Here is a 27,182-nt window from a genome sequence, read left to right on the forward strand (position 1 = left end):
CTGAGAGGGATCATCCAAAGGAACTTCCCTCCCTTATTCCCCAGACCACTACAATCCATACAACAGATAATGCTGTAGGGATGTAATCAGGGGAGAGCAGATATAGCCCACAGCTTGGCTGCGTGGCTGTGGGCATACAACGCTGCTCTCCAACCACCTCTCCACCGGTCCCCATCAGCATGTTTGTGTCATCCAGCTGCTACAGCCTTTGCCACCTAAAACCTACAGAGAACAAATCTGCGTGAAACTGCTATTAAAACGACCTGAGCCTCGGCACTCTGCCTATCCTAGTGCCAGCCACCGCTACGACTGATTGCACCTCACCAGTGAAAACTCTGGAGATGGAAAGGCCAGCAGAGACAAAGGTGTGCTGGGATTACCTTTGAAGGGATTTAGATCTGGAGCACTCAACACCGACAAACTGCTGAGACAGGCATTTACTCAGGTGTATAAACACCATGGACGGCAAACGCCAGCCTTGCAAGAATTCTCCTCCAAAGCTTAAGAATAAATTCAACATGTTTTTAAATAATTATGGATGAATCATTTGAAAAAAACTTTCTACGTTTTATCTTCAGTTGCTGACACCGATTGTGCAGCTGGTTTGTTTTTAGTATAATTCCATATTCCCACCTACTTGCACTCTTAGTGGGTAGCAGAGTACCTCAAGGTAGCAGAAAACCTAAAGCATAGGCTGACATTTCCTTTTGGCCTTTGAAAGTGATAGAACAGTTAACACAAAACTTAATTCATTTGAGGTGGGAGGGGGAAAGAGAGGCCGCAAGTTAATTTCCCTTAGAAGCCCGATGGTCCCCACCCAGAAACCTGCACACAAAAGAATACTGCCTTTTAAACTGGTAGGTTAGGTCTGAGACCAGAGGAAAGGTTTGTCAACCGTGACAAGCTACGGCTTGTTTAACAGTCGACTGGAGGGTTGAAAAGTCTAATAAAACCAAAGGGCCTTCCATAACAAAGCTGCTGCCACTTAAGGAGAACTTTCACACCCATTCTAGTAGGGTTTTTTCAAACATGCAAAGGTATTTGGAGCCTCTAAAGCGAGCAAAGACACATCAAAACCCAGCAGCTAGAAACCGAAGCTGGAAAAAACTGAAGCAAGCCATAAGGAACACACTGGGAACAGTGAGTAACTAACTGCGGGAAGAGATAACAAAAATGCTGCATGACCTCCCATCACTTGGATGCCTTTCTAAAATAGACACTTCAGCCTGACCACAAGTTATTGTGCAAGAATCACTGGGTAAAGCTGCGTGACCTGTTATCTCCAGGACTAAAGGAAAGTTTTTCCCATGCCCATCTGGAAAGCTTCCTGTCTTCAACAGGAGGAAGGTTTACGGATCATTTTTAGCAGGCTCCACCTGCTGCATCTGGGGAAGACCCAAAACCAGCACTCGGGGACAGTGGGATGCTCTGCCTTCTCAAATGCCTCCAGTTGGGCTAATTTCCCCAGCCGGCAGCATGGAAATCACCCCCAGGTCACAAGCTTCATTGCATGTATCTGGAGGGGAAAACCACAGCGCTGTTTTACAACGTGACAAATCCTACGCTGCAGTGACACATCCGCACATACTTTGCTGCCCTTTTCCATCTTCTTTCAAGCTCATCTATTTTTGCCAGCATTGGCCCATCTTGAAGAAAAGAGGGTCAAGCGACCCTTTCCAAAGCAGCTTCTCCCAAGAGAGGAAAACAAAGTTTCTCTGAGCATGCCGATGTTCCAAGACAATTAAATACTTCCACAACAAAGGTGGTGGCTTCTGCCATTTTTTTCCTGCCAGAGCCATGCACCAAGCAACAAAGGACTTGGGGTGATGGTCTTCGTCCAGCGCTAGCAGGTCAGCAGAAGACACATGCTGCACACACCTGAGGCTGCCAGCGTACCCAACAGCTTTCTTCTGCAGCTTTGCTCAAGAAGGAACATTTTTCATTTCCTAAGAAATAAACGTTATGACAGTCACATGGACTGAATTAAAAGTACAAAGACAAGGCTTCTTAGCCAAAGACCTCAACTTTTTATTAAAAAAAATAAAAAATACATGCCCTGTGGAAATCCAATCTAGGGAGGGCCATAAGGAGAGCAAGAAGGTTCCAAGGTCACGTTTTAAAATCTTTTGAAGGAGGAATGAAGCCAAAGTCCGAAGGAGGCATTCTGTGCTACAATCTGTACAGCTTCCCTTTCTTCAGCACACTGCAAACATTACAGTGCAAGAACTTGCTGTCTTTGCTCGGGCACTCTTATTTATATACAATAAAGCCCTTGTGCAGGAGATCAAGGCTGTATTTCATTGATTTGACACGATGGTTAACCCGTGAACTTTGCCCCTGCTAATAGAATAATTTCTATTTGTTGATTCCTCTTTTGGGATCCTCAAGGGTAACAGTTGCTTCATCCCAGCTCTCATTTACATGTCTGGTGCCAAATGGTTTTACAGCTCTTGCTTCTGTGGGGCAGAGCCAGGACAAAGTTAATTAAGCCCAGTAGGTTACAGTGGGATACAGAGTCCCCACACCTCTCTCCCTGAATCCTACCTGCAATTCCCAGGAGCTCTCCTGTGACTCAGCTCCGATTTGTACTTAGCTTGTCAAAGCTTGGAGAGGTCCTCAGCTACCAAACGATCAATCCCACATGAATACATGTGCTGGCTGGTGGTCCCAAAGTAACCGCCTGGACCAGGCTGGCAGCAGTGGTAGAACAAGAAAGCCCCTCTTCCAGAAAAATCTCGCCCAGTCCAAAACACTGATTGCCAGCCAAGAAAAAGTCCAAAATTTCTGATTGAAAAGGATGAATCTGTTGAACACAACAGGCATGGTATTCCAGCAGAACTAACCCACCCTAAACATGGACTGCTACAAAAATGGCAATCCCACTTCCCCACTCCTACTGCTCTCCTCCTTCCAGCACCAGCATTTCTCTGAACACACACACTGGAGATAAATGACAATAAACCAAACCTCCAGAAAAAAGGAAGATGAAAATGGGGAGAGGGAGAGGACTGAGACTCTCTGTCTACAACACAGCAGGGAATATATGGAGGTTGGAGGGATGAAGGAAGAATAAACCCCAGTAGCTTCTGGTCATTAGCTCTGGAGGTAGGTCCAGGGACTAACATGAGGTCCTGGTGCTAACCAGTAGGTCTCACTGGTTTCAAGCATTTTCAAGCAGGTTTTTTCCTCCATAGTTTTCCCTCCCTCTGCTATTTTTCATCAGGACAGATGAACATTATTCATCTATTAGCTATGTAGATAAGCTAAACACCTTTAAAAAGCTGGTACTTTAGGGACAGGTTGTATCTGGGGGGGTCACAGGACCAAAAAATTCCAGGTCTTACCACAAAACTGTACTCTGGAGTCTTCAAAGGTAAAATCCAATTTCCAGTTGGGTTTTATAGAACTTGGATAATGTGACTTAAAACTGCAACAGTTCTACTTAAATTCATCACTGCCTTACAACAGTGAAGTTTCGAGACCAAGGCTGCAAGTAACGATGGTTTTGCTTTTGCATGCAAGCATGACCTACAATTTAACTTCTGAGTGTGACTTTAGGCAAAGCTCTGGCACATGGCAGAGGGGAGTGAGAAGATGCGTGTCTCCAGAAGAGTCAGACCTTTCCTCAAGTGCCCAGAGCCCAGTATTCAGGGCTACACCAGTGAAAGGGCAGCTTTGCCCCCGATGAGCAGAGGTGGGCACTGCAGACCCCAAAGCAGCTGACATCTTAGCCTTGTGCATACTGCAGTGGCAGGGAAAAAATGAGCCCTTTAACAAACAAATCACCCCAAAAGCAGCTGACCACTGCGGGATGGTGTGCTTCCAAGAGCCGCACCTTCTTTGCAGAGTCTGAAGCTGCACTTCCAACTGAAGCAGGCAGTAATTAGCTAATTACTGGCACTAGGATGCATGGTGTTCAACCCATTTTTTATCTGGTATGCTCAAAAGCATAGCTCTCTTCCAGTGTCATTCCACTTCCAAATCACCTCCACTAACCGAGCAGCAGAGCTATGACTTCCCATTGCCATGGAAGAGGTTGATAACAAAGCCCTAAGGACAACCAGCCTGACCCATGCCGGGCTGGCACACCGGCTGCTCCATGCTGCCTGGCGAGGCTGGGCAGAGCAAGCCCCTGCTCTCAACCAAGTGTCAGAGCTTTTCAGAAAGATGCTCAGAATTATATTCGCCAGCAATTTGACTTTTTAATCATTTCAATTACTGTGACTAAAACCCTTCAATTGGAACAAAACCAGGGAAAAATAACCCTTCTCCTTCTGAAACAGCCTGCCTAGCTTAACAGACCATACCAAATTGTGAAGGTTTTTGCTTTTGTGGTCTTCACATATTTCATTTAATGCAGATAATTAACCTCAGTTTCTAATTTCAAATCCTGCACATAAGGAAGCAAAGTGATTGAATACATTCACTGACAGACGGAAAATTAAAATATTACTACAGCTTCTGCATGCAGCTCAAAAGACAGGGCCTTGCAAAAGATCCTCCTTCTTTTATTTGACTGATTAACAGTAATTTGCTTAATGGATTTAAGGATGAGCCTAATAATCCAATGATATTTCCAAGAACTTATTTAGGATATCAGCACCTCCTTTCTGAGGTTTTGGTGTTTTATTTTTAAACACAGCGATTTTCCACACTACACATAAAGCCACTTCTGAAACCAGATTTCTCCACTGATCCTAATAAAATCAGGTCCACGATCTATTTTAAATGGATGGTGATTGCATGACTGGCCTTGCACCATGCAGCCACAGTGCTGCAACTTGTTGGAGCACCTTCTGAAGCCCCAAACCGAGTGATGACCCATGATGGCAGCGTGCTCTAGCACGAGAGGACTACTCACACACCTTGGGAATGTGGGGAAGTCAACAGCTCTACCCTAACACCAGGCCAGCATGTGCTCCCCCAGCACCCCCCACACCCTTCTCAGTCCCTTTTCTACCAGGAAAGCCTGGCATAACAGGATTTCACAGTCTGTCTCAATAGTTAATAAATCCAGCATCTAACAGACTATTAAAGGAAAACATCCAAGAGGCAGTCATTTTTAAAACGTCCAATAGTAACTTAATTATTCAAGGGATTAGCCCATTATAGCGACAACAAAGAAACTCTTGAAACATAAAGCCAAGTTGAACGGCAGATCAAAACCAAGGTGTACGCAGCCTGTGGCCCGCCTCCTGGGTATGCTTCAGCGTCCTGGGATCAGTTCAGCTCCTGTTCAGCCTTTTAGCACCCAATTCTTTCTGAAACCAGGCAGAACCCAAACCAGCCCGACTTCCAACCTGGTTCTCAAAATACGGCATTTCATGATTTATGTCATCATTATCAGTGCACATCAAAACAGGACCATTGCCAACACGGGACCAGCCGGGCCATGGCACTAACCCAGCCGTGAAGCCCTCCAGGGACTGGGATCCCCTCTGCTCTGGTGACCTGTTCCTGGGCTGCATCGTGTCCCCCTGCCATGTCCAACCTCAACCTCCTCGGCACCAAACAGATGGTAATATAACTCCCCTTTTGTGCTTTTACCAGAAGTGATTCTGTAACCCAAATAAAACTCAATCACAACAAACTAAGGTAGCTGTTTGCTGGAGGAGGGAAGAAAACGCTATTAATCTATCAAAAGAGAGTGCTAAAAGCTTAACTACCTGTCTTTAAAAAGAAGCCAAAGCACTGATCCATAACCAAACAACAAATACACCACTTCTTCATCTTGATTTGTGTAGAGGCAAAGCTATGGGCACAAAAGGTATTCTTCTTCAAATAAAATCCATTCTAGAACTTGGCAACCACAAGTGTAAATAGTTTACACTGTTAATGTAAGCATTTCCATGCAGAAGTTTCATCAGCTTAACAATGTATTTAAAAAAGCTGGCGTAACTTCTGTGCAGAAACACCATCAGTCTTTGTCTTGTGTATCTTAGAGCGCTCCAGTCACTAAATTACCACTTCACGCTATTAGCATCAGACCCCACCTCCCCGTTAGGCCAACTTCTCTCAAGAACAATGCAGAACCAAAACTATTCTTCTGTAACTCATTTTCTTTAAAATTGGAAAGAGCCACTGCTCTACACAGACTCCAAACAGAGCTGCATTGATTACAAGTGATGTTATGGGCCCAGCAATTTTAATTCAAGCTAAGCATCTAAAACTTTTCTTTCTGCCTTTACATATGGGTATAACATTCAGTAGCTGCTTTCTTCGAGCAAACAAGCTCTCATGAAGCTGCCATAGCCCAAATCCAAGATGCACATGCTGTCCCCTCCAGTTAAAAGAAGCATTAGTAAGGCAGTACCGTATGCCTTATACTTTATGAACAGACTGCTCCCGCATCAGCATTTGTGATTTTGCATCCCCAGTTTTCCACTCATTTGGTACAATTAACACCGATTCCTTCACCACACAGTCTTGAGTCAGAAGTGTGCAATTTAATTACAAATGAAGCAGCAAACCTCAAAATCAGGTCTGCCAGCTAAATTTCACCTTCCTCCTGATGCAGGCCCAGCTTCTGACCGCTGGACCATTTACCTAAGCAATGGTGAGATCCTGCATCTTCCCCGAACCAGCCTACAGCGTTCCTCTCCACGCCACAGTTCATCACTGCATCATCTCAGACCAGACATTGTCACATCCCTCTAAAGCTCCTTCAGCTTTGCTCCCCTTGCTTTCTCTGCATACCCTGTTATCAAGAAGTGCTGGTTGTATGTTTTGGGGAGAGCTGCCCTTGCATGCGTCCACAGAGACTGCCAGTATGTGGGCACAACCATAAAGACTCTCCTGGTGATTTCTGCTGGCCCCAGTGCAGACCCACATCACCCATCCTTTTCATTTGAACCACCAACACTTGTGAAACACCACGAGCTTAGTCAGCTCAGCACTGTGGAAATTAAAGCTTGGATCATGTAGCCAGCTTCCTTTAAAAAAACCAAACCCATGTGTATATCAAAGCCTCCACCCGTGAGAAATTCCTCTACCCGTGCCTGCAGCTCCACTGCAACACTAATCAATCTCCAACAACTTGAGACTTCACCCACCACCATGTGTCCTCTCATCACCATCCTCCAGGTTTCCTTTTCAACACATTGTGCACCTCATGACACTGGTCAAAACCTAAAACAACTGGCAGAACTAACCCAAAGCTCCCAGCTTGCTTGGCTTTCAGAAGAGACAAAGGCAGAGCTGCTCACAGGTAACACCATATATTCTTCTCACTTCCCACCATGGGAAGAAAGCAAAGGCAACGGCTGCAAGTACTGCTCTCCAGTGCCTTGCGAGTGGGAGGGGAGCCCCTTCCGACGCACAGCTAGAGACAGCAGAAGAAACCCACCCTGACAAAAGATTTCATCACCAATCATCAAATTCCCAACTTTCTAAGATGTGTGCATTTTCCCGGAGTGCTCAAAAACCAAGCTGCAGGACGGTTCTCAGGCACAGGTTTAATTTCTGCTTTTCGGATCTGAGGAACGCCATCCCAGTGTGTCAGAAGAAGGTTAATGAACGATTTAGCCGCCCTCACAACCATGTTAGTGTCACTTTCGGAAGCTGCGAGTTAATGCCCGAGATCTTCAGGGGTTACCCTCTTTGAAGTTCACTGATCCATAACCAATGTCCAATTAATTTGCAGGAGCCTAACTATAATGACTATTGGCCTTTTCCTACGCATACAAAAACACAGTGGGCAACAGCAATGGTTTTTTGGCTTCAGGATATTCTCAAATACGTATGCACATTTGCACACCTTCAAAATATCCAATGCTAATAATGGGTTGTCTTCTGCTGTTTCAGGAATTTTTTACGTTTGCTCTCCCAAAAGCAGAGCTACCGCAAGATTTATGAACTTTCTGCTGAAAAAAATTTGGAGCTGATTCAAGATGCTCATTTGCTAACAGAGAAATACTTCTATTGCATTTGCTCAGATTCCTCTTTATTTAGGGTTTCCATGGAAGCCAAGGAATAGAAGTTCAATCTTGGGAAGATTAAACAGGCCCTCAGATATAATGCAAAACAGCTTATTTCAACATTCCCTCAAGAACAGAAATGAGAAATTCTTCCACACATATGCAAAAAAAAAAAAAAAAAAAAGGTTTGTGGAAATTTTCAAAATAAATTGGGACCCAGCCTTTCAAATGCTGCATGCAGCTATCGCTTCTTGCGGCAAGCAGCTCCACCAGCTTCCTGCACAGCTACTCAGGTAAAAAAGGACACAGACAAAAAAGTCTGCAGGATAAAGATGCTACAGCTAAAAAACTGGCTTATTCAAGACAGCTATTGCTATATGACATCCGGGAAGTAAGTTAATTCAACCACAAGGTCTTGCACAAAGAGGAACAATCACCTCATAAATTAGTATCTCAGCAGATTTTTTTAGAATAAAAAACGCAGAGATTACGCAGTTCAGCAGCATCTTCCATGGCAATGCTCTGGGCGCTACTAGAGCTGACATACCAACATTAAAAAAATAAAATAAATCACTTATCTTCAGTTACTCCAGGCTGAGAAATGACTCCTGCTCTGGTGAGAACAGTAAACGTTTCCGTGCCTCCCTACCCCACAGGTCAACAGAGCGTCAGCAGCCACAATGACAGGCTGTTGGACACTACAAATTAATAGCAATGCATTTTTTCTGACCTCCATCCCCCAGGTAAAGGTTTATTTCTTGTTGTTCTAATCTGGTATAAAAATGCCCAAGACAGAGGAAACTATACTCCAAAGTGCTTCTATTTCACAGCACATTTCTTAAGCCATTTTAAAATCTGGCACAGATCTATTCAGATTCTGGGTAAATGCATTTTTTTCTGAAGCTGGAGGTGAGAAGCGCAGTGTTGCACAAAGGTTTTTGCTACCTGCTCTAGCATGGAAACAAACACAGCTGAACGTCAAATAAGCTATTCTCAATCTTAAAGCCATTATCCCTTAAATAAAAAGATACTTAAATCATAGACTTTTCTAATCCTTTGCTTATGGTGAGTACCCAACAGCTCAGTGAAAATGCACTTCAAGAAACATTCAAGGTTTTTATTAACTCCATGGGAAAGTCCCAAGACACTGGGATATTTTTTTTCTGACTCCTGATTAAAACAGTGGGAGTCTGCGTGAATTCCCCTTCCCCCCCCCCCCCTCCCCGCAAGAGTTTCACATGCAACATCCCCTCCTCAAAATCTGTAAGAAAACAAGAATCAAACCGAAAACATTTCGCCAGCTGAAAGGCGCCGAGACCTTGCGCGGGGCGGGATGCGTTTCCAGCTGCCAGCCTAAAGGGACGGCCGAGGGAGATTAAACACAGAAATGCTTTTCATAAGGCAGGCGGCTTTGAAGAGGACAGTTCAGCTACTTCATTTCGTAATCTTCACAAAGCGTCAGATTTTAGCCTAAGCAGGTCTTAAAACAAGGAGATTTTATTTAAAAAAAAAAAAAAGAAAAAGAAAAAAAAAAAAAGGTAGGAATGTGTTCTGGCCGGGTTCTGTTGATTCAGCAAGGGTTAGACACACACACGCTTATTGATCCCAGAGAGCTCCCTGCTAAGTTAATTGTCTGGAATTTTAACTGAGCTCTCAGCAAGTTTCAAAATCCATGTTGGCTGGAAGTGGGTGGGGGACCCAGAAAAAAAACAGGCTCCAAAACTGTGCAACTCCTTCGGTTAAAAAAACCAGCAATTACTTTGATGAGGGGAAAAGCTGCAGCTGGGAACAGTTTTAACTGGATTCGGTGATTCTGGCTCTGAAACTGCTAGAATTCAGTGCTGGGAAGCTTGCGTGCAAAGCAATACCATTATTGGGGAGCACTGTGAGCCCCATTTCACTCACACAAACTTTACCAAGGTGACAGTATCTCCTGCAAGCTTTCTGCACCTTCTAGTTGTGGCTCATCACAACAGTTTCCCAGTGCATTTATACAGAGAAGTTTTACCACCAGCTGTACTTGCCCGTGCTACAGTAACTGAAGGCTGCCCTTCTGCTGATGTGGGCTACTGCCAACCCAAACTGCAGCTTGCTCAACTGCTCGCCACGGCTCTGCACTGCCCACCAAGCCCTGCCTGCCTCCAGACCACGTCCAGCAGCAGTTTCCCCAGGTGAGGAGCGTGCTGCAGGGATGATTCATGCCAATCAGACAGGAATGGCCAAAGACACCCTTAAAATAAGCTGCAACTACTTTCAAATAAAGTTCTGCATTCCACCAAAGCACCCGCGCAATGCCATCCTGTACCAATGTGGATGCTCCTTGCCCCCAAGGTCCTCCAAGGCCTCCCATCGCTCCCGTGCCCATCCCATCCCTGATCCCTTCCCCGGAGGCACCCCGCGGAAGGGATGCTGCCCTGGTGCTCACCTACCTGAACTCCCTGCCCTCGCTGTAGCGGCGAGCTGAGGCAGCGCGCTGGGTGGCCGTCTCCAGAAGCAGCTTCTGCGTGAGCCTGCTGGAAGGTGCCGAGTCCCTGCTGGCCTCAGGCTCGGCCTCTTGGTCACACTTCCACTCCTCGTCCTCATTCAGAGTTGGCAGATACCCAGGTAGCCCTTTACCTGTCCCAGACCCTGAGCTTGGATCACTATAAATTTTTGGACTTTCCCCACCTGTCCTCGTGTATTCCAAATAAATATCTGACTTAAGGAACAAAGGGTAGGTATTGTCTTCTATCATGCACTGAATCTCCGTTTGGGCCTGGTCAAACATATCAGGGTCAATCTGCAGTTTCATGACGCAGTCTTTGATGAAGCTTTTTGTGGCCGGTTTGATCTGCCGGGACACAATGCCGTTGTTGTCGAGGATGTATTTTTTGTAAATGGCTTTTGCCAGCTTGAGTCTTTTTTCCTCGTTAGACGCACATGGCTCCAGCTTTCTGAAGCCGCTGCAGGCAAACCAGAAGTCCAGCAGATCCGCGCAGTCCTCCTGTTTCAGGAAAGTCCTGAAGAGGTTGATACCATCTTGATCATCCAGCAAAGAGTGCAGCGACTCAGCCCACTTCAGGTAGGGTGGAGTTGGCGAAGCACTCCCCTCAGGCTCATACCCCAAATCCAAATCAGAGCGCCTTGGTGTTGCCGTGGACATCTCATTTCTAACCACATCGCTTTTACCGGAGTAGAAACCGTGGCTAACTGGCCTTGGATCTGTGGACACAAGCTCCCCCTCCTCACCAGGAACTGGTGGCCTCGGAGCATCTTCAGTGAAGCTTCCTCCAAGGTCCAAGGGGAAGCCTTTCCCCTGGATATTCATCTTTCTGGTCCTTGCTTGTGCAGGAACAGTGGGGGATGAGTTCAAATCTCAAATCACCAATATTTGTAGCTCCAAGGTGAACAAGTTCGCTGGGCTGAAACAGACAAGAAAAAAATAAGCAAGTATCACTGTAAATAAACACTCTAAGATTACACTAACTTTGCTCTGTGTCATTACTGTATTAACACCTCTTTTTCAGCAGAATCAATGGCAAAGTGGTTGGTGGCTTCACAGCATGCAAAACCAGGCTCAAATCCTTTAAAAATGACAGTTACAGAGTATCCCAAAACTTTACATCCAGCATTCGGCATCATGGATACGGCTGGTGCTACCCTATAACAGCCGCCAATTTCCCAATGCCAGTGGTTTTACAGGACCCTGGGATCTGGCAGTCCCCACATCCAACAGATCTACGCTCAGGTACCACACGGTGCCACAGGACACATGCCACCTCTGCACTGCCACTAACTCCTCTGCACAGCCTACCTGGACAGCACACATAGCAGATCATACTAAGGCAGCATGTTTTTATCGGGCTATGGGTCTAGGAAATTCTCATCCCCAAATAGGAATTTAAGGCTTGTGAAAAATATTTTCAAAGAATATCCAGTTAGTCCTGAAAGCGAGACTGCACCTTAATCAAACACAGGTGGCTTTCGTACACTGAAGTGACATACCAGCGCCACATTCCTCGCAAATCTCTGCGTTTTAGAAATAGGCTGCGTCGCCTCATCTAGCTCTAGGGGAATACAGATGCATCGTTGACCCCAATATTTTGGGCATCTAGACTGCATTCTTGCTTCAGATGGGCATGTTAGCACAGGAGCTCAGTTCTGGCACTGGTTTTTGTAGACAGGCCATTGAGAAAAGGTTCATTTATGCTAACAACATTGCATGCTACAGGCCTGGGAAAATTTCAGGTCATCAAAAGAAGATGAGAAAATCACCTCGAGAAGGAAATCTGATCAAGTACAAGAGCAACGAGGCAATATGGAGGCTGGGAGGTGTGGGGAAGGCAGAAAAGGGCAATCCTTGTGTTGCCTACTTCTGCTGCTCAACAAGATAACTGCATCACGTAAAGACAGTAGCAGAAGTCTCGCTTTCTAGAAGAGCATCAGTCTCAAAGCCCCGAGTACTGCAGAGCACCAGCCGCCTGACAAATTACTCCTTGCACTGGATTAACTCAATTGCATGTGAAAACACACCAGGAAAGACATGTTTTAGCTCAGCCTGCCTTCTCAAAGCTCACCCCACCCCACCGAACACGTCTTTGAGGTGCTTTGCCATTTCTCTGAGCACGGCCAGGCCCCATGTGCTCAAACCGTGCTGTGCTGCAGGGCCAGCGCCGCCCTCACACCTGCCTGAGCCCGCCACGGCAGAACCGGGACATTTTCGCACCATGCTGCATTTTGAGGTCGTTGGTGCCCCAGCTATCGATGCGAGCGCTGGCTGGGCACCCACCCCCCTGTGAAAGGTGCCCGGATACCCCTGCCTGGGTGCTGGTGACCACCCGGGCAGCCCCCTCGGGCCCCCGGGGCAGCCATGCCGGTCATTGTTGCGGCGAGGCGGCGCTCGCTGCTCGCCCCGGCCGGGGGCAGCCCCGCGGGGTGCCCGCCGAGAGCGGGCGAGCGCCGGCCGCAGGCGGCGAGGAGCAGCGAGGCGCCCGGCCGCCTCTCCCCGCCGCGGGAGACCCCGGGCTCCCGCCGCCCCAAGTTGCCGCGGGGAGGCGGCGGGCCGGGGCCGGCTCCGCGGGCAGCCCCGGCGCTGACAGGACGCCGCGCGGGGCCCCCCGCCGCCCCCGGGCAACTTCGGGGGAAGCGACCCGGGCGGGCCCCTCGCCGCCGCCCCCGCCGCCTCCCCCGGCCCCGCTCGCCCCTCCGCGCCGCGGCCCGGTCCGCGGCCGCCCGCCGCCCGCCCCCCCGCGCCCAGGACGGCCTAGCGCCGGCTCGGCGGCGCCCGGCGCGGCCCCGCGCCTCCCGCCCGGCGGCGGCCTCCGGCGCGGCCTCGGCGCAGGGCCTGGGCTCGGGGCCGCCTCCCCGCTCACTCACTCACCCGCACGGAGCAGCAGCGGCGGCGGCGCGGGGCCCGGCCCATGCGGCTCAGCACCGGCGGCCCGGGGCGGCGGGCGGCGGCGGGGCGGCGGCGGCACAAAGCGGGCGGCCCGGGACGCCCATGGCCGCGGCCGCTGGCTTGTGGCGGCGACAGGGAGAGAGCAGCAGCCAGCCCCGCACCGCTCCGCTCCGCCTGCGCCGCTGCCTCCCAGCGCCGGGGAGAGCGGCTCAGCCGCGCCCCCCGCGCCCCCGGCCGGTACTGCGGGCCCGGCAGCGACCGCGGGGGCGGAGCGGGCCCGGCGCGGCCCGGCTCGGGGGAGGCGGCGCAGGGGCACACGGCGGGGCCCGGGCGGGCCGGGGCAGCGTGGAGGCCTCGGCCGAGAGGGGCCCGGCGCCCCGGGCCAGCCGCGGGCACACGGCCGAGGGGCCGGGCCCGGCGCTGCGGGGCCGTCTGCCGGGCTTGCCACCGCGCTCAACGGCCGAGCGAGCGGCTCGGGGCTCCGTCTGGCGCCGGCCGAGGGGAGCCCGCTGGGCACCGGAGGGAGGGCCCGGGCGGGGGTCCCGCACCCCCAGGGCCGCGCTGGGAAATGGCACGGAGCTGCCGTGCCCGGCACGGAGCGGCGCGCCCGCTGCCCGGGGGGGACCGCGCCCCGGCCGGCCCTGCCGGCGGCTCCTGCCCCGCAGGCGGCCGCAGCTGGCTCGGCAGCCTTAGCGTGTGTCCCGCCGCTGAGCCGGGCAGCTCGGCGGCCCGGAGGGACCGGGGCATCCGCCGGGAGGCGGCATGGCCTGGCCGGAGGGGGGCGGCCACGTGGGGTCCTGCGGCGGGGGCCGCGGTACCGGGGGAGGCGGCAGCGCTGCCCGCCGGACCCGGGCCGCCGCGATCGGTGCAGGGCAGCAGCGTGAAGGCGAAGCTGCCTCCTCCCTGGAAAGCGATGCACGATGCTCGGGACCCCCGGGGCTGAGCCAGGCGGACCCCGCGGTGCCACCCCAAAAACTGAACATGCAAACAAGCTGCAAGACAGTCCCCTCAAAATCAGAAACGACTGTGATCCCTGACAAGGGTGGTTTCTGTGTTTCGATGCAATTACTCTACCGCACGTGCCTGTTTCCATGCGTTTAAAGAACACTCTTGGAAATGTCCAACACGCTCTTTTCCCAGCTTTCTGAGATGCACAGTGCTCCATCCCGGGCAGCTGCGCTCCCCTTCCAGCCCTGGTGCAGAGCCCGGCAGGATGGTGCTGCTCCTCACACTTTCATGTGAACGATCCTTGGAGCTGGTTTACATGTAGCAGTGCAATACTGATCTTGGGCATAATAATAGAAAAGCTGATGTGGGATTCAGCTGGTAAAGAATTAAAGGATGGGAATATAATTAATGCAATCAGCCTAGTTTCTGGAAAATAGCTCTTGTCAAACTCTGATGTCATCCTTTGAAGAGATTACAAGTTTGGCTGATAAAGGTTATGGCATATAAATAATAGACCTGGACTCCGTTCAGGCATGTGACTTAATCCATATAGTATTCTGATTAAAAATTAGCACAATACAACATCAAGCGAGACACCTTAAAGGGACTGGGAGCTGGCAAACCGACAGCCATCAATGGGGAATCCCTGCAGAATGGTAGCACTCTCAGTGGGTGTCCGGGGCTTGGATGGGAAGCCCAATGCTATTCAGCATTTCCATCAATGGTCTAGAAATAGATTAAAAAGCCCTGCTGAGAAAACTGCCGAGGCCAGGGAAATGAGAGGGGCAGGAGACACGGACGAGGTCAAGACAGCTGTAGAAAACTTCATAAGCTGAGTCCCAGGCAAATAAAACATGGTTGAATGTGAGCAGCTGTGAAAGGATCTCTCCGCTGAGCACCGGGCCTGTCTGTTGGAAACCCGCACTCCAGCAAGGGTGGGCTCAGGGGTGGGGGTGGGGAGTTTAGGAAGCAGGAGGGGCAGCGCGGGAGCAGCAGGCTCCCCACGGGGGATGTCCTGGCTGGGCTGGGGCTGCGTGCTACAGCAGCAGGGATCTGCTTTTCAGAAAGGATGCTTAGAAATTAGAGAGAAGGTGGAGAAGAGTTAGAACAGACCCCTGCTTTTCAGGGGGATGCCTGAGAACCACAGCCTCCTCAGCTAGTTCAAAGGAGCCCCAGAGATGCCTCGATTATAGCGCTTAAGTGACTTCATGGGTGAGAGACGATCAGGTATTAGAGAGCTTTTCATCTCCCAGAGAAAGGCCCAGCAAGATTTTATAGACCGAACTGGGTTTGCATGAGAAACTGGAGCCAGATTTCTCCATGGCAAGGGGAGTGGGGGGTGAGGGCGATGAGTGTGGGTGCATGGGGATGCAGGTGGCCGAAGTGCTGGGGCTTGGCATGCCCCCCCCCATGCTGCCGTCCTTCCCTGTACCCTTCTTTGCTCACTGCTCCTCAGAGCTGGGCTGGACCTGGGCTGCAGCGAGAGCAGTGCCGGGGGCTTCCCCTGCACCAGCCAGCCCCTGGCCATGTTACCGCAGTGCAGGGGATGCAGCCCGGGGCGAAGAGCCAGCAACTATCCCTCCCGTGGCTCCCACCACAGCAGGGAGGCACGGTGGGCTCCAGCCCAGCCCGCAGGTCCCTTCCAGCAGCACGGGATCGCTGTGTGTGTGACTCCGTCCTCGTGGCCCAAGAAAGTGGAGCCAGCGCTGCCCTGCTCCAGCAAAGGCAGCCAGGCAGCTGCCCCTTTGTAGGCTGGAAGAGGCGAATTCCCCACAGCCTGATGCCAATCCTTGCCTCTAGCAGGGCTGAGTGGGGCTGGGGGAGCCATCTCCTCCTGGAGCCCCCTCCCTGCCTTTTGCACCTTGGTTCACCCACGCTGAGGAGCCCAGTCCCTGTGCTTTGCCAGGAGCCAACATCAGCTACTTGCAGATTTACCTGGGGACATCAAATGGGTGAAAAACAAAACCAAGCATCCCTAGCTACACGGAGGAGTGATCAGCCTGCAAGGTCTTTCAAGAAAGGGTGGAGGCCAATGAGCCAAACCAGGTCATTTCTCCCTTCTTCATCAGCTGACAGTGTGGCCCTGCCTTACACCTCCCCGAAACTGCTGCAGCCGAGACACCAGCAGTGTTTTGGTGCACACCAGGTGTCAGCCTGCAGCCAAGGCTGGTCCCCATACAAGCTGGGGATGCTGTACACTTCCCGGTTCCCACTGTGCTCATTCATTTCTGCCTGCAAGAGCCAGCAAATGCTAGTGATACAGAAACTGCTCTTAGCCTTTAGTCTAAAGGATCTGGGGCTGTGTCCAAGCAGCCCAATGCTGTGCGCACGATCCTTGCGTGGTGCGATTTGCAGAGCCTCCCTGCAAGCCCTTTCCTCCCATCTTTCAGAGCTGCAAAGGGACGTTGTCTGGCAGTACCATCAACCCCCTGCCAGGCTGGCCTGGGAGCTGTGAGCCTTCCAGCATCACTTCTGCAGAGGCTGAGTGTGCTCCGTTCACCTTCAGCACTGACAATATTAATCTCAAATTAATTCTCCTTTTTGTATGACTCACCAGCTTCCCCAAAGCAAGGCGGGCCTGACCTGGTGCTGGTGTTTGATGGCTGGTGAGCTGTTGGCACCGAGCGTACCCTTCCAACGGCAGAGATGTGCGTGGGTGAGAGCCGGCGTCTCTCCAGCGCGGGCAGTTTGGGGATGAAGCGCACTAGATGGTGCTGTTCAACCTTTGGCTGTGATTTCAAAGGACCCTGCAAGGTCATAAGTGGTGCCGAATTTTGGTTTTATTAAAAAACCTTCTTAAAACAGGAGGACAAATAGAAATGCTATGAAATATGAGGTCCTACACTGATCGCTGGTGAGGCGAAGGGCAGCTCGTCCTTAGAGGGGTGTGTAGCACCTCCCCGCTCATGCCTGGAGCATCCTCATTTCTGAGGCAGGAGACGGGGTTTGGCTACACAAGCAGCGATGGCAGAAGGGGCTGCCAAGAAAAAAAATGTCCCAGGGCAGAAGAGAAGATTAATAGCTCTCTTTTGGACCACTGGCAAGGAGACGCTTGCAAAGCAGGAGGATGAAAATATATTAGCTGTTGAGATAAAAGTATTGGCATTGTGGCAGCAGGAACCGAGGGCACCCTGAAGATCCCAGTGGCACTGCCACGGAGGTGATGGGCAAGCCGAGCGACAGGAGGATAAAGCAGAGAAGCAGCCAGGGATATGTCTGGGCTGGGAGCTGGAAGGTAGTGAGGGTGCCCACAGGCAGCTGTGCCAGGGGTTGGGGGTGAGAGCTGAAGTGTGTGATGCTGGCTGCAACCCTCAGCATCCCTTCTTGCAGGAGGTCCTGGCCTAAAGACACCTCCCCACCCTGGCGATGCCAGCCCCTAAAGCATCCACAGAGCAGCGGAAGCAGCTTTCTGAGTTCCCGTGGTGCAGGTCCTCCAGACAGCCTGAGCATACCTCCTTCTTTGGGTCCCCCACCTCAAAAGAGGCAAACGCACCCAGATTTGTCACCTTGCCTTGGATTTACTTCCAGCGCTGGGCAAAAAGGATGAAACATCGTTTGGACACCAAGCTTATGCCTTGTTGCTCAGGTGCTGTTCTTGCCTACAGCCCTGCTGTTCCAGGCAGGTGGCAAGGCTGAGGGGCTCAGCTGCTCTGGGCGCTTGGGTCCTTCCCCTCCAGCAAAATCATCCTGGTTTCCCGTATCACTCCTGTTCCCCTGTGGGTGCTTGCTTGCAAATCCCCAGGGTAAGCCAGGGTGTCCCCAGGCCTCCCCGCTCCCTGGTACAGGGCTGGAGTGGGTGGATAGGGCAAAAGTTTCACTGTTCAGATAAAAAATAAGAAAAATTCCAGCTGGGGTGGCCTCCTTCCAGGAATGTAAAGGCAGGAGGGCCTGGACCAGCTCAGGCAACAGTCTGAAATGGTTTTTTCAGCTGCCAGCATTTACCCGTGGCACTGCAAGTGCCTGTACAGCAGGGGGAAGGCCCCACATGTTACCCTGAGCCGCTGTAGCATCCAGGAGCCCTGGCCTGTCCTCCCCAGGGTCTTGTTCTGCCTTCAGCTCCACCAGCATCCCACTTGGTGTTTCCCCTTGTGCCTGCCTGGCATCAGCCTCCTTCCCCCAGCACTGCTTTGCCTTCTGCCAGATTATGGAGCCCCAGACCTGGTGTTTCCAAAAAGAAAGATTACAGGTGAGCTCATGCTGTGCCTTGGGAGGCTGCTCCAGATGAGCTGATCACCCAGTGCCATGTGGCTCTCCTGCCACCAGCCCTCAGACCATCCCCAGCTCCCCTCCTGGCTATCAGCCACCTCTAGTGATGCCAAGGCGTGTTTTGGGCTCAGAACTGGGGTTTTGGTCAAAGCTTTCCCTATCCTCCCTCTCTTCCTGTCTGTCTGGCCAGGGAGAGGCACAGCAGCTCGTGGCTGCTCTCCTCTGCACCTTCCACCTACCAGTAACAGCCCTGGCTGCCGCTCTTCTGGCCCTGGCTGCGTCAGAGCACAGTTTGTTCACATGGGCTTCTGTTCTCACCCGTCCTGTACCAGCTGCCCCGAATAACCCCTGGGCTCCCGTCCCAGCTTTCTGCCTAGAAATTTCCCTCTCTCAGTTTTTGCTCAGACCTGGAAACCCAGTCCATGTGCAGCAGTGCATGGTACGTGTTACCTGCTGTCCTGTCTACTGACAGGAGATTGATGGCTGCCATCGATAACCAGTCAGCTATTGCTCTTGTGCAGTGATAATACTGTGGAGTGGGTACAATCTCCTAGAAAATCATCTGTGATTGATGAACCATCCAATGATGCTCTAGGGCTTGCATAAAAGCTGTAGCAAAAGTTACAGGACTGAGGCTACAAGTGAGATTTAAGGTTGAAATTCAAATCCTCAAACCTTGAAATCACCTGGGTAGGGACCTAGCTGCCTCTGAGACCTTGCTTAGGGTGGGAGTGGGTGGTGGGCAGCTGCTGAGCCTGTTCCTGCCAAGTGGCAGGGATGCAGCATGCACCCCAGCCCTGCCCGGGCAAGGAGCTGGCACCACTGACCCTCCCCACCTCACCCCCGTGCTGCTTGCCCATGTCTGGCAGAGCAAAGAAAACCTGCCAGACCCCTGCCAGATCTGAGACCCCACCAGATCCCTGCCAGATCTGAGACCCTGCCAGACCCCTGCCAGATCTGAGACCCCAGGACTCTCTGGTTTTGATCAGCCCTCTCTGTCAAAAGCCATCGTGCACACGCTTGGCCAGCATCGCCAATGGCTGGTGCTCTTCAACACCGGCTGGCGTAGGCACCCCTTGGTGACATCCCACCCCATGCGCCTTCCCGCACCCACCTTTGGGGTCCGCCCTGGGCCTGCACCCCGCACGCCTGCCTCTCCATGCTCCGGACCACCAGGCTCGCCGCTCCTCTTGGGGGGCCAGGGGTGGGACGCCATCCACGCACATCCCAGCAGCACCACTCTGCAGAAAGAAGAGATGTCAGCTTGTCCCTTCTGGGACCACCCTGCCCAGGAGATGCTTGCAGGGGAGCTGGGCCAAGCAGGGACACTCTCTGGTCCCTGCTTACAGGAGGGGATCCTGCTCCCGTGGTCCTGAAGGACACACTTCATATCTTGGCCCTCCATGAGATGGAGACGTCTGGAGAGGGCTCTGCTCTGCTCTGCCCAAGCCATGCTGGGACTGTCTCATCTGTGAGTGTGGGGGCTCCGGAGCAGTTATCACTACAGAAATGGTCCCTCCTTGCAGAGCTGGGGTGAGAGAGACCAGCAGCATTGTGGGGACATCCCTGTCCCTGGTGCCCAAGCCCCACTGCAGACCCAGGTCTCACGCACCTGCCCCAGGGCATCACTTGCTCACCCTCTGTGCCTGCTGCTCCAGCATCCCCACAGCAGGATGGGACGAGGTGGGCATGTGGTGGGCATCATCCCTGGGGAGGAACATGGGGTCTGGCTGGTGGCTCACATTGTCAACTGCTGCACTGAGGCAGCTGGTCCCTGCCGGCTCTGTCCCAGAGCAGCCCGTGCTAATTCAACCCGTTTGATCCTGGTGGGAGAGGAGGATCTCCTTTATCCAGCCATCAGTGATCCCAAGCAGCTGGGCTACTGGGAGGTAAGGGAGGCCTGATGTCAAGAGCACTGCTGGAAATATCAGTTGCTCCACTCTTGCAGATCTGTTTTGCAACACTGGGAAGATCTGGCTTAGATGTGGTCACTAGGCTGGCCGATGGAAGCAAGCTCAGCACTCAGTGATGCCTTGATGTCTGTCCTACAGCCTTGCAGCCTCCCAGCCTAACTGTTTCAATATGATCTCTATCTGCAGTCCAGCTTGGAGAGCAAGTGCTTGTCCCCACACTCCCACACTCCTGGCTCACCCGTCCTGGAGGGTCAGCTCTCCCAGAGGCCGGCAGAAAGTGTTGTGGTAAGTAAGGTCTGTTGCCCATGTTTTGGCCAACATCTGGTGACCAGGTGGTGGCCAGCTGGATGCAAACTGCTGTTTTTTCAGTTCTCACCTGGGACAAGGCTTGCTGATGGTGCCTCTGCTTTGATGAGCTTCTTCCCAGAGATGTGAAAGATGGTCAATGATCTCCCTATCATGTAATTTTCGTTTATTGCGAGTCCACCTAGTGGCCCATGGGTTTATGGTCAGCTTTGCTGGGAACGGTGAGGCTTGTGAGAACATCTCAGAAACACTTGTGCACCCAGGACAAGCTCTGGAAATCATTTTACCTGTGCACGTACCTGGCAGGTACAGTTCAGGTCTCAACTTGCATTGTCCTTCTCTAGGAGAGCTCCTAGCCCATGAAGTGACAACAGCAGCTAAGGCTGGGGACGGTTTGCTCAGGTCCAAAATGCAGCCAGACCTCGGTTAGGGCAAAGGGTCCTTATGGTCACACTGGGAGCTGCTGAAGGAAGCCCCATGGCATTTTTACCCCTTATTTCTCCTGCAGAGTGGTTTTCCTCACTGCCTTGTGCTTCTCAGATGGGGCATTAGATGCCGCAGATGCTCCTCTGAAAGATGTTGGAGACGCATTGGCTCCAGGTGCTCAGGCAGGCCAGCAGCCAGGCTGGGAAGCTGTTTGCAGCTGATGGCCGGTGACGGGCTCCTGGTGGCTGCCACCGGCGGGCAGGATGGCCACATGCACTGGGGGTCACAGCCTGCCAGCTCGAACCCTCGCTGGGCTCCTCTGTGGCATGACATGCTGCACTGAGGGACCAGGTCTGCTCCAGGCCAGGGGGACAAGCCAGCCCTGGCTGGGGGACCCCTCGTCCTGGCAGGGCACTTCTGGGAGCCCCCCACTCTTTCAGCTCTCTCGTAACAGCCTCAGACCCTCCGGGCTCTCTCCCTGCCCCTGCAAGGACTCCAGCCTCCAGCACTCCTTCCCCAACCTCCTGCTTCCCAGCAGCACCCCCAAACCCCCCAGTCCCAGTTTGGGATTGTTCTCCTTTGCCACCTCCCCTGCGAGGGGGCCCTTCCTCAGAGTGACCATCCTGCACCCACCTCCCCAGCGATGGCCAGCCTTCCCAGCCGAGCGGGATCCCCGTGCTGCTGTGCCACCAGCACCCGACCAGGGCAGCCAGGGCTCAGCACAGGCAAGTCCTGGAGTCCCTCCACCCCTGGTGACCTGCGTGAGGGCTGCACCACCTCTGGGCAAGGAAGTTGCTCTGCAGGGTTCCACTTTCATGGTGGGAGTGAGATCCTAGGAAGAGCACCATGGAGGCTCTGCGCTGCAGGATGCCTGCTGAGGTCCTGACCAGCTGGGCCAAGATGCTGGACCCAGCCCAGCAGAGACCCTGGGGTTCACCTGCTTCCCTCTGCAGAGAAGAGCAAAACTGCAGAGATGTGGGGAGGAGGAGGTTCTCCTGCTGCACCATCTCTGCTGTGGCTGGAGATCTGCAGGCCAGCTGGGGGCACCCAAGTGTGCTGGGTTGGTGGGACTGTGGCGACGGGAGGAGGCTGTATGGGTGGGCAGGCTGGTGCAGGCTCTGCTGCACCTCGTTGGCGAACTGATGCTGCACTGAGCCACGGCTGATGAGCTGGGGGTGCTCAGCGAGTGCCATTTATTCATGCATTTATGGAAGAGTCTCCAAACTCTTCTGCTGCTTTAGCTATGCCAGCACAAGGCCAGCCCAAATGATCTTGGCATTGACTCATCTCAAGGCTTTCTGGCATCAAGTGAACAGATGTGGAGAGTGTTGGTCTTGTCCTGACACAGAACTGGAGAAACAGCTCACAAAATCATTCACTGTTAGAGGAAACTCAGAGCGGGGGTGTGTGTGTGTGTGTTTCTGTCTTTGGAGGGGTCTGAGACTTCTTCCACAGCCATCCCTGGCAGTGGATGTTGGCCCTGAGGTTCCCCATTCCCTTCTGCCAGCACTTCTGGGACTGCCCCTTTCCACTCATGCTCACCCCTTGGTAGCTCTCTTCCCTGGGTGTGAAACCCCAGGCCGCCTCTCTCCTAAAATCCCCTCCCTGTCCCACACCAGGACAGGCAGGTGAGCCAAGTCACCCCCAGGACGGGATGGCTGGGAGCAGCGGGAGACATGGGTTAGCCATCATGAGCATCCCACGGTCCTCTCCTTCCTGGGGGAGGAAGCAGCAGGAACTGCTCATGAGAGATGTAAGCATCAGGCTGGGCAGGTGTCTCAAGCTTTGCTGTGTCCCATCTCCTCCACACACCAAGCCTTGGGCTGTCTTCCACAAAGCAGTGCTGCCTGCCAGCCCCTTGGTCCCTGTGCCCATCAGGACACTGAGTTTGCTGCCAGCCTCCCCGCTCTGCAGAGTTAGAGCCACCTTCTCGCGTCCAGCCTGCCCGTCTGCAGCCATTTCATGCCACTTGTGCTCGTGCCAGCCGTGTCCTTCAGCTTATGCAGCTCTTCTCCCCCATGGCGGGAGCAGACAGCAGCTGAGACCTTGGCCCTTCCGACTGCAGGGTGCTGGGCTCTCCTGGTCTTCTCCCAGAGGATAGATCCCCTGCTTGACTGTCCTGCTGGGCCTTCTCTTATTAATGCATCTCCTCTCTCAGAAGTCCTTCAGCAGACACATGTTGGCTGGCACGGTGACCAGCCTTGGGAGAACCCACAGCTGGCAAACACGAGCAAATCCGGCCTCGTATTGTGTTTCATCCTGATCTTTTATAGTTACCATTGGCCAAAGCACGAGAAAACAGCTGGCAGCAGACGTACAACGCCAAATCTTGCCAGACCTTGGACTCAGCATCTTCCTGTGGCAGCAGCTTCCCCAGCGTGCCAAGGGCATGTCGCGGAGAACATGTCTCACAGAGGAGGTTGGCACTGATTTGTCTTCCCACACTTCTCTGACCCTTCTAAGGCCACGAGGTGGGGTGAGTGCCCATGGTCTGGAGATGACCATCTTGTGGGCAGCCATCCCACAACACCCCAGTCCATGCCACAAGCCATCCCAGCCCACCTGAGCCTTCTCCTGCAGTGGGACATGGAGCACAGGTGCCTGCCCAGGAGGTCCATGGCTACCTTCTCCCAGGGGAGAGGTATTTTCAGATCTCCAACACTGAAAGTCTTCAGCTCAGCCTATTTAGCTTAGTCTTGCATTCAACAGCTTCCCAGAGCCTGGCACATCTGCAGCCCCCACCATGAAACTTCTGCTTCATGAAAATGGATGATTTAGCCTAAATTCTCATCCTCTGTCTTCTAGGTGGTTTGCGCTCCTTAGGTGTCGGTCTGGCCTGGCAGCTCCTGCCCTGGGTGGACCTCCAGATGGACCACGCAGAGCAGCCAGGAGTTTTGGGGATGCCTTGGCGAGGCTCAGACAACAGGCCGGGTTGGGCAGTGAGGCTCAGCGAGCCCCCGGCACACTTCAGCCTTTGGAAGAGCGGTTGCTTTCATGGATGGCATCTACATCCCTGACTCCTGCCCCTTGGCTCCCTTGGTGGGTCTCAGGATGGACCAGCCAGGGCCCGTGACTGACAGCGTTGTGCTTAATTGCTCTGTACGTGTCGCCGTCCCGTGCAGAAACTTCTGAGTGTTGGCCAGCTTAACCACATTTGAGGAGGGCTGTAGTTCTGGAGGACTCCGAGCACCTGTGACTGCAGTGAAAGCAGGAAAGCTTGACCCGGGGCTTGCAGTGACAACCAAATCCCTTGGAGACCTTTTCATCCCTGGGTCACTTACTACCGTCAGCACCCCATTAGCACTACCCCGATGGCTCAACACCCTGTGCCCACCTCAGGGAGTGTCTGGGGGGACAGTGACCCCCATCCCTCAGGAGAGGGCTCCTCTTCTCTGCTGTCCTTGTCCTCTGCTGAGGACCAAACCCTGGGCAAGTCCTATAGGCTCTTTGAAATGAGTCCTTTGGGTCCCTCCATTGCTGTGTCTTCTCTCCATGGTCTTACTGAAGGTCCTCCTGGCCACATCTGAGCCACTGGCCTTAGATGGCACTGAGCTACCCACGGTGGGAATAAGGACATTTTTGACTCAGTGGCACCCTGGCAGGGTCATGAGCTCCTGAGGGAGCTCACCCTCACCGAAGACCCTGGTTCCTTGCTCCACAGAGGTCTCTGCTGGCTCGGTCCCATCCTCATCCTGTGGCCACCAGCATCCATCCAGCCAGGTGTTTCTCAGCTGTCTTCAACCACTGGCTCTGCCATGGACCCAGCCTGGCCACCTGCCCCTCTGCCCTGCTGTGGACCAGGCGTGGACCCCCACCCTGCTCTGACCTGGGGGGCTCCAGTGCCTGCTCCAGGGCAGCCCATTGCTCAGGACAGGCTGTACCCGATGCCTGAAGGAGCTGGGTGGCCGTTGTCCCCCGCTCACCTCCAGCATCCGCAGCTGCCACCTCGACCCATCTCAGCTCAGTCCCACCAGCACCCACCCCCTCTTGCCTGAACACCCTGCACCGGCCAGGCTGTGGCTGCATGGTCCTGGCTCACGTCCCACCTGCCCTTTGCCACCATTGGGATTTATTTGCTTTTCAGGTTCCTTGGCTCCGCTCTCTGCTTCTCTGCATCTGGAGGACCAGGTCTGCCCACACGCTGCTCTCCTCCTCGCCTCCCTGGCAGCACCGGCCCTTCATCGTGGCTGTCCTGCATCAGTTGTCTCCCACGTCCTTGCGGGAAGGTGACCCCCTGCCCCATTCCAGGGCAACGGCACCTTCCCAGGGGAACCTGCCAGCCCAGGATGGCTGTTCTGGGGGGAGCCACCCCAGCTGCCAACATCTCATGGGCACCATCACCCCAAAACCAGGCATGGGACAAACCTGCCCTTGCAGCCCTCTGTGCCACCACCACCCCAGCCCCGGGACGAGGTGAGAAGCAGGGGTTCTAGTGGGGTCCTGGAAGGGTCCCGGTGGGGTTTGGGGGCCAGCTGGAGCTGGGAACATCCCTGGCCTCTTTGTGCTCCCTCTGGTAAGCAGCGCAGTGCAAATATCAGCCGGGTTCTTTGAAATGAAAATAAAACTGATAAAAGTCGGGCAAATCCTCCACCCCAGCCCCCGCTGCTGGCCCGAGCGGTGGCTCTTTCTGCCACCGAGCCGGCTCCCGCAGTTATAAATACATTATGTATGCCGGTGTCCGTCGGCCAGAGCCTTTTGTTGATGCTGAATATGTCCTGGCCAACAAAAGTGGACTGGATTAGCCACAGTGGATTAAAAGATTTTCTTCTTGGAGTTTACCTAATAATATAACAATTGACATAGAAGGTCTCTTTGAACCCTACACGACTCTCTTATTTTACCATCTGTGAGTTTGCTTTCCACGCCGCTGATGGGGCGCCCGTCTGCCGCTGGTGCTGGTGGTGGGAACGCTGCCCGGAGCTGAATTTGTCACTGAGCAGAAGAAAGCAGCCCGTATTTGAAGGGAGGCAGCGGGAAGGGAAAGTGGCACAACTTCTGTCCTCCTGCCTTTGTCCTCGGTCCTTCTGCTGGTGGCTCACCAGGCTGACGATGCCGCGGCATGGGAGGGAAGAGACCCAAGGAGTGGGCTCAAGCGGTGGGGAAGCCACCCACTCATCTGCAGTTCGAGGTGTTCTGAGAGGTCCCAGCTGGAATAAGCTCCATTATTAATCACAAATTTTGGGAGAGTTGCCGAACTGCAAGCCCATGGAGTTTGCTCATCTCAGTCTCAGCCGTTGGGATCCGGCCGCCGTCCCTGGTCTCCATTGCAAGATGGGTCAGGCAGCGGCAGCAGCGACACCGGGAAACATGGAGGGCAGCGGCAGCAGGGGAGGAAGGCTCCCCCCCACCATCCTGCGGCGCCGACAGCGCTCGCCCCCTCCTCCGGCACACCCCGGCATCCCGGCCCTGGGGCTTTGATCTCATACGGGGGGGGCTCCTTTCACAAGTCTTTCATAGCAGCCTTTGGAAATACCCGTCCTCAGAAGTCGCGAGTAATGAGATGGGGAGACGACGAGCAATTTAGGCGCCGCTCTTTCTCGCATTTTATTTTATCTCCATCTCCCCCCCCCCCTTTTTTTTCCCCTTCTTTTTTTTTTTTTTTTTTTTTTTTGGCAAAGACACTTCTAGAGCGGTACCGACTTTGTGTGGGATCACCGCACCACCCCAGACCTGCTGGGGGGGCAGGAATATGGGGCTCGTGCCTCTCAGCCGGGGGCCTTTGATGAAGCTGCTTTGCGAAATTTGATTTGAAAGGCCTACGATGGCAATTTGGGGAGAATGGTGGAGCCTTTCTCCACCCGCCTCTCTTTGTCTCTCGCCCGAAGGGGGGTTTCATTGTGGGTGCCAGGGCGAGGGGGTCGGGGCGGCGGGGTGGGTGGGGTGGGGCGGCGAAGGGGGCCGCGGCGCAGGAGAACAATAAGCGGGGAGATGGGGAGAGTTGGGATTTCTCACCTGCCCGGGCGTTCGCAGTCCGCCATGACGGGAGCAGCCGCCCTGCTTGCTGCCGGCCGGAGCACTTTTTTTCCCCAGACTCTTGAACCTATTTCCCTTTCTTGGCAAGTGCGTGGCTGGAAGATGGGAATCTTTACT

The 27,182-nt window shown here is 53.3% G+C and overlaps 1 protein-coding gene across 2 annotated transcripts in view; it reads right to left on the minus strand.

Moving 5' to 3' along the window:
• Positions 1-13,321, minus strand: part of AXIN1 (axin 1) — a 76,511-nt gene extending 63,190 nt beyond the window's left edge. For both annotated transcript variants that reach the window (XM_037385326.1, XM_037385325.1), the window contains exons 1-2: positions 13,276-13,321; positions 10,346-11,317 (exon numbers count right to left, since the gene is read on the minus strand). In XM_037385326.1, the coding sequence (XP_037241223.1) occupies positions 10,346-11,223 (878 nt within the window). In that variant the 5' untranslated portion in view covers positions 11,224-11,317; positions 13,276-13,321. The remainder of the gene's footprint in view (positions 1-10,345; positions 11,318-13,275) is intronic.
• Between the last annotated feature and the right edge of the window lie 13,861 nt (positions 13,322-27,182).

The sequence above is a fragment of the Falco rusticolus genome, chromosome 4, assembly GCF_015220075.1.
Source record: "Falco rusticolus isolate bFalRus1 chromosome 4, bFalRus1.pri, whole genome shotgun sequence".
NCBI classification, from domain to species: Eukaryota; Metazoa; Chordata; class Aves; order Falconiformes; family Falconidae; genus Falco; species Falco rusticolus.